Source organism: Trichoplusia ni, chromosome 15, assembly GCF_003590095.1.
Source record: "Trichoplusia ni isolate ovarian cell line Hi5 chromosome 15, tn1, whole genome shotgun sequence".
In the NCBI taxonomy this organism is placed as follows: Eukaryota; Metazoa; Arthropoda; class Insecta; order Lepidoptera; family Noctuidae; genus Trichoplusia; species Trichoplusia ni.
The window spans coordinates 2,911,612-2,927,650 of record NC_039492.1 but is presented as its reverse complement, the minus strand read 5'-3'; the positions used below and the strand labels follow the sequence as shown (position 1 = coordinate 2,927,650).

General features: G+C 37.6%; 1 protein-coding gene across 1 annotated transcript in view; it reads left to right on the top strand.

Moving 5' to 3' along the window:
• The window catches only part of LOC113500961, a 97,051-nt gene extending 86,846 nt beyond the window's left edge, over positions 1-10,205 (top strand). Inside the window, exons 5-15 of the mRNA XM_026881916.1 lie at positions 195-323; positions 541-661; positions 749-873; positions 958-2,006; positions 2,097-2,323; positions 2,527-2,700; positions 2,880-3,037; positions 3,333-3,491; positions 4,626-4,883; positions 5,919-6,046; positions 6,417-10,205. Of these exons, the coding sequence (XP_026737717.1) occupies positions 195-323; positions 541-661; positions 749-873; positions 958-2,006; positions 2,097-2,323; positions 2,527-2,700; positions 2,880-3,037; positions 3,333-3,491; positions 4,626-4,883; positions 5,919-6,046; positions 6,417-6,597 (2,709 nt within the window). The 3' untranslated portion in view covers positions 6,598-10,205. The remainder of the gene's footprint in view (positions 1-194; positions 324-540; positions 662-748; positions 874-957; positions 2,007-2,096; positions 2,324-2,526; positions 2,701-2,879; positions 3,038-3,332; positions 3,492-4,625; positions 4,884-5,918; positions 6,047-6,416) is intronic.
• The last annotated feature ends 5,834 nt before the right edge of the window (positions 10,206-16,039 follow it).

The window sequence follows — 16,039 nt, the reverse complement described above, 5'->3', positions numbered from 1 at the left end:
AAATGTTTTTTTCATGGCACAGACACAAGAATATCAATTACAAGATATTATCTGAAATTGAGTTGATGTATCCTGAACTAAGGCGAACTTTTTTTTCTTTGTTATGGCGAGGTAATCTTCCCTTTAGTTCTTAGAGTGACCTCTGCAATGTAAAAACATTCTACAATCACTAAACCCCGTTATGCATCGCGCAGGTCCTCCCGACCCTATGCGAGTCGCCGCGCCTGCGCAGTACGGACAACGGCGCCATCCTACACTCGGGCGGCACCATCAGCGGCCGCAGACCCAACACCATCCACGACAATGTGCCACATGGACATGTGGTGAGATATAACCTACTTAATAAACATACAAAACATCAAAAAAATATCTGAAGATCACGTTTGCAACTGCATTCCGTGTAACAAACTGACTTTTGTTTCTCTTTTTAATACGACTCCCGCTCAAAGGAATTTAATCCTTGAGTCAGGGGTGTATGATGAAGGTATTACTGGAAAATTACTCACGTATGTTTTGAACACACTGTGTTTTCGTTTTCAGCACGCAAATGTGTATCGGTCGAGATCGGCGGGTACATCTGGCGAGAGCGGTGAGCTGCGCGCGCGGGAGAGAGACCCGCTGCACCGCTCGCACACCAACCTGGAGCTCAGACAAGCAGACAGTACGTAGCCAACAAAGAATATGACATAAAATCATTAGTCTGACAGTTTTGAGATATTATAACAGTTTTACTTTCGTTTGGTTATAGGTAGTAGTATAAATAAGAGATTCGGATCTGAACCAGATCTAAGGATCGAAGAGGAACAAAAGACCAGAAATGGCAACAAACACTTCAGAAAAAAGTACAGAGCGCCGCCACCACCCACCCATGACGTAAGTATTATGGACGTATTAAGGTATTAGGTATCTAAGTTTTATCAATCAATATATTGATCACACTATTTTATGGCTTTCCAGAACTTCGAGGGTTCATCGCCAGATTCCAGCGAAGGGAACGCGAGACCCGAACCCCAGAGGAAACTAAGACTGTTTAAAACGAGAAACGAAACCAAAAAACTGAACGGTCAGGAGAACTTACAGTTCAGAAACTCATACCACGAATACAAGTCGCTCGATACGAGTGATAACCAAGCATTCGAAAGAAGATACAGATCGCCTTGCAAGGACAAGGAGCAACACTTCAAATATCCCGATAATAAAGACATGGTGCAGAGCACTGCATCACTCAAAAGGGAAGAACGACTGATACAAACGAAACAAGACTACAGGAAGACGAGGATAGAAAGGATGAGCGGATGTCGAGCCAAGACAGCCAAGAACGAGCACAGTGAAGCGTGGAAGACTCCACTGTTGAACAGGAATTTTAGGTACTCCGAGAGGTTCAAGAAAGATGACAGTGAACTGCCCACGCTCAGGAGAGAGAGGACCTTTGATGAAACCCTGATCGCGAGCGAAAGGGAAAGCGACTCCTCTAGAGCGGCGCACGAGAGCAGGATGAAGGCCATCGGCGAACAGCTCAAAGGGGGCAAACTCAGCCCCCTGGCGGAGACCAGCAAGCCATTGAGAAAATCTCTTCCTTCACTATTGGTTAAAAATAATGAAGAAAAAGATGAATTTCAAGCAGAACTTAAGAAGGCTACGAGTAGAATTAGAAACCAATTAGGTAGTAAAGTAAATAATAGTGTAACCAAAACTAGTCAGGAGAAGAATGAGCAGAAAACCCCAACGAAAATACCGAGTAAAGTCAAAAAGTCTAGTCCAACGAATGCTGCGAGCAAGCCCGACGCGAAGGTCAGCAGGAGGCCCTTGAGTCGTGCAAATGAGGACAAAACTAGACTGTCTAATGTTAATGGAAATGCCAAGACATCGGACAAATATAAGATGAGCAGCAAGGAGAACAGCCGGCCGATGCCGGACAGAGGGCAGGCTTCGGGCAAGGAGTCCACACCGGAACACTCGCCCACCAGGAAGTTGGAGTCGTTGATAAGTCAACCTCCGCAAGAAAAGTGAGTATTTATAAAACAAGGTATTGTTGAAGTTGTGTACTGACCGCACCAAGAGACAATGTTTCTTATTTCCCTTATTATCGTTTTCAGGCAAAAACAGCACGCTCCATCGAAACAGTTTTACTTCGGCATGATCGAGAGCAAGCAGCCGAACACGCACGACCACCTCAAGGACTTTCCCGGCCTGGGCAGCCCCATCATCGAGGAGATCTCTAACTTCCACCTCATCGAACAGAAACTCCTCAGTTATCATGAGGAGGACGCGGAGTTCGATAAATTCAATGCTAAAATGAAAGAAGAATGCAAGATTAAGAATAGTAAGTATTTGTAACAGTGCAACATCGATACTTCATAGTCCGACTGTCTAATCCCAGTTCTACTCCTATTATGTTTTCTAACAAAAATTTGACGATCATCGACCAGTCCAAAATTAATCACTGTCGAGTCCTCTCCATATTTCTGCCAGTTTTGTCTATCCTACTTGTATAATAACATATCTTTTGTTGTAATATTATTCCAGTATCGTCGGAGTCGGCGCTGTCGTCGGGCTCCGAGGGCTCGTGCTCGGAGGGCTCGCTGGGCATCGCGCTGCGGCTGCGGCCCACGCTGCCCAAGAAGCAGCGCGCCGTGCCCAGGTTCTCACCCGCCGCCGCCTGGAGGCAGCTCGCTAGCCTCGATGACCATCTCGCTGCAGGTACAATCTATGAATATTATGTAAGCTGTTTAATTACAAAGTAATTGATGATTGGTAAGATAATCCAGTAAGTTAGTATTTTTATCGGACCGTTTATTGCATATTTTATTAATATTTTAAATATCAATCGAAAATGAATTTTCTAGTTATAAATAATCTTTTATGATTTTTTTTATTAGAGACCCAACCACTGGCCGTTGAAACAAAGATGTCGGGCGACATATCGGCGGAGTCGTCACCTCGCTCGGACCAGTCGGCCGACAAGTCGGGAGACTCCGGCATCTCGGGCGACCACGCGCATTCCGACCATAGGATCGACTCGCCTTCCAGACATCATGTAAACACATGTTTTGTTAAATTTTTTACCGATCATAATTTTAGTGATATTAAGTAATTAAAGCAATTAAATAAATACGATTGATTGGCCGCAAAATGTACAACGACGAAAGTTTTTTTTTTGTGACCTGGTGGCAATCTTCAATGGACATGGAGTTCTATCAAGAGTAGAGGAGTGGAGTATCATTTAAGACCCCCGGTATACTTAGCCCTTCCCTTAACGCTGTGGCACACTACCATGACAGCGGCAGGTCTTACTTAAGGGCTCATAGTAACTGATTTAGGCATCCTCGCAGGGCACCGACAGCGGCGCGGCGTGGACCCCGCAGCAGGACCTGGGCGACAGCAGCTCGGAGGGCGGCGGCGCGCAGCCCGCGCGGGGCGCCGCCACGGCCACGTACAGCCCCGGCCACCAGCCCTTCTGTCTGTCGCTGCCGCGCGACCACCACGAGCGGGTGAGTGCGGCGCAGGGCGCAGGGCGTTAGGAGAGATCGGGACCGCACTGGAACTTGGACTTCAGCTGATGTTGACTGCTGCTGTACTGTGCATGACCCGTGTGCCTTTTAAACACCAGAAACCTAATCTCAGAAGTGCAAAGTAGCATGAACAATAACTATTCCAATATCCAGGACCAGATTACAACTCACTTGCAGTATACCTAACCACTAGAATCCGCATGGAACTTTAAGTGCGCCGGAAGGGTCGTATCAAAGTACCGCCGGCTGAAATAACCCGATTAACACCTTAACAGGGTACGAAAACAAAGTGCAGCGGGCATGCTAAGTAACCATAACTTTTGATTTACCTTTAGAAGATTATTCAGCATTTCCAGTCAACATCAACTGATATTTTAATTAGATGAATTATAATTAACAAGTAGTAACATTTGTGACTAATACAACTCATGGTAACATCTCCCCTAACTCCCGCGTACGCTGACGAGGAGTAAAGGTATTCACTTACTATAACCCTATGTATTGTGGAGCTGGGCAGAAACGGTGGTGGCTTCCAAGTCTATAGCTTAACAATATAACTTATATTAATTATGCTTTTAGGTGCATGTGTGTAGTTTATTTCGTATTTTCCGTATTCTTTGGTAATTTTTCTACACTCTGTTATGTAGTGGTTTGGTTTGGATGTTACTTAGTATCAAATATTTACTTTTTATTTTTCTAAAGCTGTAAAACTGTACTGCTGTGTCTGTGTGGACAATGATAGATTTTTTTAAACCACTTTTGAAATAATTACCATATATAAATAAATAGGTACATTTTTTTTTACTTTATGTCTGTTTTGCAAACACATATTTTTATATGTTATTTCTCATACCTCTTTCTTTTAATCGTGCTTTCATTACAAAGATATTTGAAATATAAAATAAGGAATTTCCCATAATGTATTTAAAGATGTCTTTTGCAGCAAAGCTTCATATTATTTGTATAAATTCTCCTCCAAATATAAATATTTCCCAATTCTGTTTCTATCCTCTTTTCGAGCGAACACCTTTATTCCTCATCAGTCCAGATTGAGACAGCGCAACACTCTTCGCGTAGCTTAAAGGGATGTCGTGCTTCTACGACTGTTTCCAGGGGAAGCAACTGCAGCAGGGTTTCAACAGCCTCCAGAAGCTTCGGAAGTCGGTATCGGGGGCGTTGGGAGCAGCCCTAGGTTCTCGAAGGTTCGACTTGGAACACGAGCCGATGTTGCAAGAGCCGGAACAGAACTGGTTCCTCACTAAATCCGCGCCCAACTCACTGAGCAATCCGCTGCTATTCCAACAGCCCGCGAGGGTGAAGGGATCTGATGAGGATGTTATCAAAGAAGAGTCTTTGCCGTCTTTGGAGAAGGTAAGATTGAAAAAAATATGATGACATTCATTAACATCATGTTAGCACTATTATAGGTTTTTAGAAACTACGGCAAAGATGCTTTTTATAAGTAATGATTAAATGACTCATTACAGTTAACTTGTTATAACTAGTTTTCTTTTAGAAATATGTAATAATTGTAGGCAGTTAAGTGTTGTTTTCAAAAATAAACGCTTGCCATACAATCCTATTAGTAACTAACAATTAAGAAAGACTTATTTAAAATGTTGAACATAAAATGAAAGAGCTTAAAACTCTCACGTTGAACAATTCTAAAATATATTTCTCACATTCTTTGCTCGTTTCAAGCTGTTAACTTAGGCTTATGTTATTACCTTTTCTCGTAATTTTATAGACTTTACATGAGCTGTTTTATTGAAACAAGCCATTGTTTTACATACCACAATCTCTTAAGGAAATGTTTCTTACGTACTTGTGTTTTCGACGGAAGTTCAATATAACAATTATTTTTAGAGGCAATAAATTCTAAGGGAAGAAAGAATAGGCGATTTAATATATATATGATGGTTGGCACATCTTTACTTTTAGTCCTTTCAGTTTGTGAATACTTAAATCCTGATTATTGATAATTTTTATCTTACCTTTAGACAGACAAACAGAAAACATGTATACTTTTTCTTGGTCATTTGTCGGAATGTTTCTACCTTCATGTTTCATAGCTAGAGACAATATTAGGATAAAAAATCTGAGAAAACCTTTTCGTCTTCCGCTTGCTTTGTAGGGAAGTGTAAAATATTTTTTGTCGATTCCTCCTAGTAATTACTTCTAATTTATTTCGATGCGGGTTCCAAGACATTAAAGAATTTCCCGCCGAGCTTAAGTGCTGTATGGTTTTCCGTGGCTATCATTGCTGATCCAGGTTTACAGGAGTTGCAATGACGGGTATGTGTGGCGGGCTTGTCCCAATAAAAGAAAAGTTTCCATGGGATATTCATCTTGCCTTGGGATCGATATACTTAAAGTGGTTTGATATAACTATAGTCATATGTCCAGGAGGAGCTAGGCACGTGGCGCCCAGGCACGTCGTACCTGTCGTGGGGCGGGCACGTCATGTACCTGCCGCCCGCGCCCGCCGCCGACCAGCCGCTCTCCATGCTGGGGCCCATCGAGAGACCCGTCAGGTTCGTGATTAATGAAATGAAACTAAAATTACCAAACAAACAGGGTTGGTAAATGAGAACTAGGAAATGAATAAAGGCAACAGTAAAGACTATAAAAATTTTATTATAAAAGATTGAATTGAAATCAGCAATAACTTTCAACTTCAGAAGTGAATTTAAATAATTTTTTCTATAAATCTGGAATTTTGATGTTCGATTTTTGCCTCTGACGGGCTTTAATTCTAAATGAACAATCAATCAGCAACGACTTGAAAACCCAAATTTTATTTTCGAATCGATGACTCTCACCTCCTTTATTTAGCCAAAAAATTATCAAAAGACCAGTCCAAAGCTGACACCGTAACTAACTGTATCCATGTTTGTGGTACAGGAGCAAGTCTAGCGGCTGCCTGGAGGGCCCGGCGCGGGCGGCGCGCGCGGCGCTGGGCGCGGAGATGCGCGAGCGCGAGCGCTCCGCGTCGCCCGGGCGGGGCGGCCTGCCGCAGCCGGGGCTCACGCGGGCCCTGCCTGCACGCGTGCTGCCCACCAACAACGTGAGTACACACTACTGATACAGCTCATACTAACAAGTTTTATGATGTAAAAATGATGAGAAGTTTTTTTGTTAATCCTATGCTTATTGTTCTGGATTATCTATGCGACGCTATTTAAGGTAGCCCTTGTTCCAATTTGGTAGATGGTTAGATTAGCTCATATATAAATTGTTGGAAAAAGTGTATAGAAACTACTTATTTTGTTTATTGTGGCTAACATCTTTTCTATGACATGAAATGGCCGTTGGCATTGAAAGTATTACAAGCTAGCATTGTATTATAAGCGAATACATCTTTTAACATATGAATGCACATCATTCAACGCCCGTACAACTAATTACTAAACCACGACCAATTGAAACCAGCATCGTTACTCGGTCCTAATGTCTTTCTCATGTCAGCATTGTTTGACATTAAGCAATGTTGCCAACCTTTAATATTTCACCCGCCATTACAGTACAGATAAGTAATCTTATTTATTGCTTGCAATAATGCAATCGTGAGCCGGCACAACTTTGTCATTAGTCTTTTACATTAGTTTAGATAAAATTACTATTGTTTGATAAGTACAGACAACAGCAAAAGTAGGTGATCATAATCAAAAATGCAATACTAATGAACGGAGTTCGCGACAGAAGTATGTGACATTAAAGTGATTCAAAAGTATGTGAACCGAAATTCCAGCCAGCCCGCTTCAGCCGAAAAATGGAGTTCTGACGCGAACTCCGTTCATTAGTATTGAATTTCTGATTTGGATGATCTACTCTTGCTATTTTGATGTACGGCTGTTTTTTATAAAGTTTCTAAAGCACACACGTTTTATTCAATCACCAAACTAGGTGGGAAACAAATGGGTGGAGGTTACAACCCTTATTAGGTAAATGCCTCCAAATTCCATTGCGATTCCAAGAGCATGAGAGCTATACAACAAATAGTATCATGATAATTTCACATATCGATAGGCAATTGTGTTTCTCCGTACCGACTTTTCCTGACTACAGGCAATGCGAATGTTGACACTTTCTCGAATGACATTTACAAATTGTCACTACGGCGCGTAAACAGTTTGTTTCCTTCAATACACACGTTACTATGTGAGAAAATGCAGAAATTTTATTTTTCCTTTACTATATTTGACTTGAGAATAAATTGAGTAGCAAACACAAATTACAAAACTGAGAAACATGTTTTACAGTCATTTCTTAAAACATACGTGCTCTATCACGTTTAAAAAAACAGACGTTGTATTTTATGTTGTAGTTTATTTTCGCTACTTCTTTCCTAGTTTTCAGTGGCACAATACTGCAATAAAAAACTAAATACCTAATTGTTCTGAAATATTGCAAATTAATTTCGATTTATACTTTTTTGTAATAAAACGCTTGATGCATTGTTAAAATGATTGATTGGCTACCTACCTTGATCGTAATAGCATCTATTTCCGTTGCAAGCAAATAAAAATATTGTTTATGATAATGAGTGCATGGCGTTGTTAAAATCAATGTCAACTGTTATGTGCTGGGCCTTGCTGTATCTCAGTTTGCTGTTCGTATTTTCCTGTTATTACATGTGGGAACATCTGTAACGAGATTATTGTATTCTTGTTCAGTAAGGTTAAGCATTTTGCATTAACTAAAAATTAAACTCTGTCTTCCAAATTTTCGAGTACGGCTGGCTAGACTTCATTTAGTTGTGTTCAAGTCAAGAATACTTACTTTATAATGTGGTTTCTTTATAAATATTGTAAGTCAATTTGAGTCAAAGTTTAAGTCAAAAATATCTATCAACGTTTCCTTTAGTGTTTTGTTTTGTGTTGTTTACAACTTTCGTGTGGAAGATTCGTAATTATTTATTTAATAACGGTATTATTATTACTAGCCTGGATCTCCCATTGCTGGGCAAAGGCCTCCCCACACTTCTCCAACTTGTCTCTCTCTCATGAACCGGTAATAACAGTATATTAACGCGAATTTATCAGGATCGCTACGATAGTTACGCTCCCATTGCTTACCTCTCATAGATAGATAGTATCTATATATATTATAAAACTCTTTTCCAAATTCCGCCCTCAATTGCCAAACCACCGTCCTACATGACGCATCTTCTATTGAGCATTTACAAAGCAATTTCCTATTGAATAGATGAAGCGGTTATAAAAATTAACCCGTTTTCGACCACATGTGTTGTGAACTTGCGATGCGGTTTCGTTATTGTCGTCGCAGAGTTCCCACGACTGTATTCTGACGCTGTCTGTTTCCGCGTGTTTGCCTGGCCTTGTTTTATCTACCTTCCGTGGTCCAGATCTAGATGTAGGCGTTGTGATGTAATTTGATCTGAATTGTACATATTTTGGATGGATTTCGGTTCATTGTTTTGAATTACATCATGTAAGTGGGCCGGGGTTCTCATGGTGTTACCTTACATGTGACTTATCTTACTAATCTGCTTATTGTTTTTTGAGATGGGCCTGATTTTTTTAAGTATTTGGTTTCAGAAACTTCGTATCAGAAGTTCTAGTGTTAAATGCGATTCTTAACACCAATATTCCGTGTCAATTGATACATAACGCAACATATTTTTTTGGAAAACAAAACAATGTACGAATACTCCGTCGTGCTCACGGCTTTTCAATCCCACGACGGAACGCCAAACAAAGTTTATTGATCTAGGATATCATTACCATCGATCAAAACACGATAGTCGCCAATCCGTCAGAAATTGAATGTAAATGGCGAATTGATTCAAACCAGCCCACTTAGCATGCGCACGCGCAAGCCGCGGACATGTCGAACATGTCGCGAGTCGGTAATACGACTCACGCTTTGCTCCTGTTTGTTGGTCGTGACCCTTTGCTATGTTGATCGGTAAAACAATAGAATGTTACATACTTGCATGTAATTAAGCACTTGTTCGACTGGTCTTCGTAGTACTTTGAGCTAATTTTGGAAAATAGAGTCGCATAGGGACTGAAGACTGAAACGTGACTCAGATGTCAGTCCCTCACGATGACCAAATTAAGATTCATCTTATCAAGAAATGGTAATGAAGCATGATTTGAGCGTCAAATTAAAAACACAGTAGCAAGCATGGCCCACCCTTCACCGCTTCCTAAGTCCGCTAAGATTGTCACATTCAAGTGGAAGTAAATATTAAAAACCAGTCCAAGGTAGGCGTTTCTCTAGTTTTACTCTTTTTTTACTTTAAAGACCGCTAAACCTTTTTTAGGATTTTTTATTAACACCTATGCCACCCACATGTTTTTTTCGGTGGCAACGTAAATTAGAAGCATAGATTATCCTCAACCGAAATAGTGACATATGTCATCCGTTAAAGAATGGCGCTGTTGAATATTCATTTCGATAATAAAAAAAGATTTTGTAAATATGCAAATAAATGATTTAATTTATTACCTTGTTTAAGACATTTCGGTGTCACTTTGATTCTTTTTCAATTTTACTATCCTTTTGAATGGCGGTGACGTATTAATTAATTAAGGAAAGAGTGAGATAAAAAATAAAAACTCGAACAAAATGGTTTCTGTGTTATTTTCACGGAAACGTAATTATCCAGATGTTGTTTTTTAAAGCTTTATTCGAGTATTTATCTGATACTAGCTGTTGCCCGTGACTTCGTCCCCGTGGGTAGAAGATATAAGTTATGATTTAGGTATACCTGTCCGGTTTTTTTCACATTTTCCATTGTATCTTAGCTCGTATTAGTCGCAGCGTGATGGTTTATAGCCTAAAGCCTTCCTCGATGAATGGTCTATTCAACACAAAAAACAGAATTTTTCAATTTGGACCAGTACTTCCTGAGATTAGCGCGTTCAACCAAACAAATCTTCAGCTTTATATATTAAAAAAATATATAAAAGTATAGATTTCACCGTTTCCTATCCTTTTTTTAATGTCTAAAAAATGTTCACAAAAAAGTAAAACTTTAGTAGGTATACAATATGTATGACCTATTGTTTTCGTAATTAGATGTAAGAAGCATAAGAATTGTGACGGGTCAGTTACTCGAAACACAATAATTACATTGCGTGCATTATAAACACTTAGACAACTCCAACACGTAGAAGACAATTTAATATCATATTATAGAAGACAATCAAGCATAACATTAGTCACTATTCCATGTAAATATGTAATTACCGAGTCGTATTGTTTTGTAGTATCACGCGAATACCGCCCACTCCTTAGTATTCAGCGGCCGGCTGGCAGCCATGGAATCCGTTCTTTCTAAACGGTTCATGGCGACTCGATGGTGCCAAATAGAGTTATCGAGATTAGTAGGTACCTAACGACGTTACGTGCCTTCGAAAGATAGTTTAAGTACTCACTGAATGTGCGATTGTACTCCAATTAAGTTGAGTCGAGCTCTACTCCTGAAATGTGTTAACAAAATAAACGAAATAGTAGGAGTCAGGACGCATGACAAGGTCTAATAGAATTAGAAACTACAGTGGTGATTCGACAATACAAACACGCGAGTAATTCTATTAAATTAAGCATTTCTACCAAATTTTATTTGTATGGAAATATTGAGTGTGTTATGGGGGTGTAGACACAATTGCTAGTAGGCCCTAAATACACGCAATTACGCATTTGACCAAAGGAAAAATTTGACTGAGGTGTTTGACAAAACCTGATTATTATCTAAACCCTTTGTTCTAAAGCTAGCTATCCAGTACTAAAACACATCACCCTACATTGTCTTAGTTTATCACCACGTTTATTAGTATATGAATATGTAGAGTATTTAATTAAATCATTTAAATTGTTTTCGCTACCTTTCCAAACTAGTTTAACAGGCATTAATGAATATACAAATAGATTAACCTGTTTCTTTATTAAATCCATAATTAATTAATAATTCTCTCTTTTTTTCTTGCAACCTTGAGTATTTTTCTAGTAGATATTGTGTCTGAAAATAATGTTGAAGACAGGTAAGAGTACATACCTAGGTATATAAAAATTATAAGTAAACACAATTTTTCTGAATAATTGTTATACCTGAATAACTTTAGTATGATTAATGAATGAAACTTTTGAATGTTACTGAAAATGTAATCAATTTGCGCTTTAAACAAAATGGTCTTCTATCATACTCATTTCGACCATTTATTATAGTAATATTGAACATACCAGTAAGTTAAATAGTTAAGATTGCTTCCTCTCAATCTGTTATTAGAAATATCTAAACGTATATACAAATGCCTGAAAACGTCTATTAGGTAAGTGATATAAGGAAATCTATGTAAATGATCTTGTAATGTGAACATTAATAGTGTCTACTCAAATCAACGCAAACTGTACTGATAAGATGTTCGCGAACTCGCAATAAACAATACGAAACAATACGCTATACGTGTAGAGCGGTGCTCGTAGTGGGAGGATGTGCGCGCGCGCCGCTGCGTCTGCGCATTGAGCACGTGGGCCGGCACGCGCGCACCTGTGTCCACCTGTACCAAGCACTTGTAGCGACGCATCGCGGCATCGTACGCGCACTATTATACAATTTTGAATATTGTTATTTGGTTTTCTAATTTGGAGTGCATCAGGTTAGTGTCTTATTTATTTATGGTTGTATTTTAAATTTGTGTTGTTTATAATTGTTATGTTTTAATCATTTTTAAATCAATTTACGATGAATATATTGTTTACATCATGATTTCGAAAACAAGTGGCACAATGCATAATATAAACTGAATACTAGGGTCTAATTGTTAATTATTTATTAAACTTAAACATTTATATCCTCGTCTTAACAGATATACAATGCGTTTCCTCGTTTTAAACCCCTGAATGAAAGGGAAAACTAGAAAAAAATCCAAACCAGACTAATTATTTAAGACAAGAGAAAGTGAATCGTTATAATTCAATCTTCTAACACATCTAATACGGTGCGCTTGCGCATATAACAGCACAGTCGGATGCACACGACATCACATCTCTGTAGGAAGTCGCACTTACTATGAATTACTATACCTGCCTTAGTTAAGCTGACTCTATTTACATAAAGAAAGGAGAAAGTATTAACTTGTGTTAACAAAGCAATTAGATTAATCTTATCTTTGCTAACCTGCATTTTAAATATAGATAGAGTTTTAATTCTTAGTTTCTGCTTCTTTTATTTTTTTTCCTGTGACTCTCCAAATCCTAAGAGCGTTTGAATGTTTAGTAGAGTTCTGCAAAATATTGGTGTTGAATCTATATCTATACTCTATACTAATATACAAAGCCGAAGAGTTTGTTTGTTTGAACCCGCTAATCTCAGGAACTACTTTTCCAAATTGAAAAATTATTTTTGTGTTGAATTTCATCATTCATTCATCGAGGAAGGCTTTAGACAACATACCATCACGCTGCGACTAATAGGAGTTTAGATACAATGGAAAATGTGAAAAAAACAGGGCAGGTATAAATCATAACTTATATCTTCTACCCACGGGGACGAAGTCGCGGGCAACAGCTAGTTGTTGATGTTACATTTTACGTTGATATATTGATACACGCTAACATTAGCGTCATAGAACATATTACGCTAGTTTCAAGATCTCCATCCTTAATACTTGTCAAACGTACGGGATACTGAAAAACAATAGGAATTTGTTTGCTGTTGTATAAAAAAAATTTGTATAAATAAAAGTTGTATATAAAATGTTATTCGTGAAGTTTCGTACTCTGAGATATTAAGGCACTCGTATTTATATTTATTGCCCAAATATAGACCAAAATAAGATTCTAGACGAAAACCTCAGTACTATAATCATACGATATATCTAACGAATCTAATCTATATGTTTACGAATATTGAGAATACCCGTCGTGACCGAATCTCGGTCAGGAGGACATCATTATTATTAAATATCTTGAAACTCCTTTTTTTGCTAAATATGCAAATCTAGACGGCTTCGCGTAATTTAAATGTGCTTTTTTTGCAATAAATATTATGCATAAATAGTAAAAAAGCGCTTTGTTTACGAAACTTAATATGTGTGCTATAGTAAAATGTATTTACAAATATCGCAAAATATGCTAACCACAAAAAAATATAAGAAATAAGAGAACTTGGAACTAAAAATGACAATCTTGCGATTGCTGACGTATCCGTCGCAAGTCATCATCAGTAACCTTTAAATGTATGTAATGATTATCACATAAATTATCAATTAGTTAACTAAAGACCAAGTTAATCTCCTTATAAATAATTCATATTTAAATCTATCACTAAATGCTTATATAATAGTGTGGTAGTCATTGACACGTGTAATTAATCAAATCAGTTTGCTGATGCTGTCCTTGCGTCATGATGTCATCTGATGCAGGCTTGTGTAGTTACATTATTAATAAGTGTAGGATTAAGTGATGATGTTTCGGAAATATTGATGTGAATTTTATTTAATACATGACAATTGTATAATTTACTTAAATACATATTTATAGCTTTATTCGTTTAGTTGTTGTTTCTGTTCAGGTTTTTATCGTTTCGTGGTTGTAGGGTAAAAAGGATCCGCTGTCCGTCCGTCTGTCAGGGTGCATCTCATAAATCTTGATAACTAGACATGAAAATTTTGCAGATCACATGTCAATGGGTCTTTCCTTAATTACTAAAAGCGCCAATTTCCACTTATAGAATTTATTCAAATGACTTTATTCGTATTTAATTGATTCTGCAACGTTTTAATAAAGTTTTCATTGGCATAATATATTAGCGATAGGTACTAAGTTTTTTATTAGGGTACCTAATCTTCTTAGTTAAAAAAAAACTTATTAACATTTAAAAAAGTCGAACAATTGAACTGGTCAGTATACCACTAGGTCAAAACTCAACACGACATATAATTAGCTGGTCCTAGTTACAATATTAATTTTATCAAGATTATAATATTGTTGAATATAATAATATATTTTGTGTAGCCTATAATTATGTTCAACATCCTGGCTTAATTTTATGTGAATTGTAGAATATATTCAGTTAAGAGGTCACGGTCGCTAGTTGAACAGGATCCTTAGGTCAGGTCGAATGTTATACCTATGCCCAAAAATAAACGGACCATAAAGAAGTGAGTGGACTGTCAATAGATATGCCAACAATTTGCATTGTCTTATAAGGATATTTTTTTTTTTGTAATAGTAGTTGTCCCAGTTTGAAGGTCTTCAGCATTTATTTCATCATACTTAGGTTAACAATACATTATAATATAGCAAGATAATATTGTATTTAATTAAGGGATTCAATACATAAAATATGTATCATCATAATAAAAATAATAAAATTTATTTATTCGGACAACAGAGATCCATTTTGAACGGGTAATTGAGGCATTACAGTCTTAATCGGATGCAGCTAATAGTGCTAGGAACGACTGCCTACCTGACTTCCTCAACCTAGTTCCCTGGGCGAGGATACCCCTTAGGAAGACTGATTGTCAGACTTTGAGCTTCTGAATACCCGTAACGACTGTGGTCCTTAAACTGTAATCGATCAACTTGTGCAGTTGGAGTTTAGCTAAGCTCCTCTATGTTGAGTTAAATTTCTAGAACCCAACAAATCTGTCAATAAGCTGTAACATATTAAAACTCGTTGATTTCAAGTTAAATACCCGTGATTGATAGTTTCTATTCGACTTGTCATTTTGCAAAAATAAATCCGTATTATTATGAACAAATATAAAAACCCACAAAGAAAACTGTCAAGCACCATTGACCATTGATAAATGTAATATTAACGAACAAACATTTATATTGCTCAAGTTTTTGTGTTATGTTATCTTTGTAATAGTTTATTTATACAATTTTTGTATTAAGACTGTTAAGTGAAGTGATGTCATGCTGTTATCGTAATATCGAATGGTTTGACCACATCCTAAAAGCTTAACTTTAGTCTTGCTTTAACCCTCTTTCGACAGTCGGGTAAAAAGTTCTGTTTTGTAAAAATAGCCGGTCAAGTGCGAGTCGGCCTCGCTAAACTGAAGGTTCCATACAAATAGGCTAAAGACTGACAAATTAGTAGTGCAGTCTGGACAGACGGATAGACAGCGGTCTCAGGAATAGGGTTCCGTTGTAACTATTTGTGTACGCAACACTAGAAAAATGTTATTAGGAAGGCTAGGTTAATGAGTATACTCTCTGAACCAAATTCGAATGAAAATTAGTGAAAAACGGTTTTAAACGAATAATTACTAGGGAGTTATATTGATTCGTAGGTCTTTTTAAATTACAAATGCATTCAACTTTTTGTTTGATTCAACAAAAATAACATCAACAATGTATTCTACAGAATCGAATAACAACATTAAACAAAAAAACTTAGAAAAAAACAATATTATTGATGCATTTTTAGATAAAAATCATGAATAAATTGACAAATGTACTTATTATGGTAATCGCTCGATAAATCTCGACTGCGCTGCAACTTTAATAGAGTTTTGGAAAACTAGTCAGTTAAGTAATTT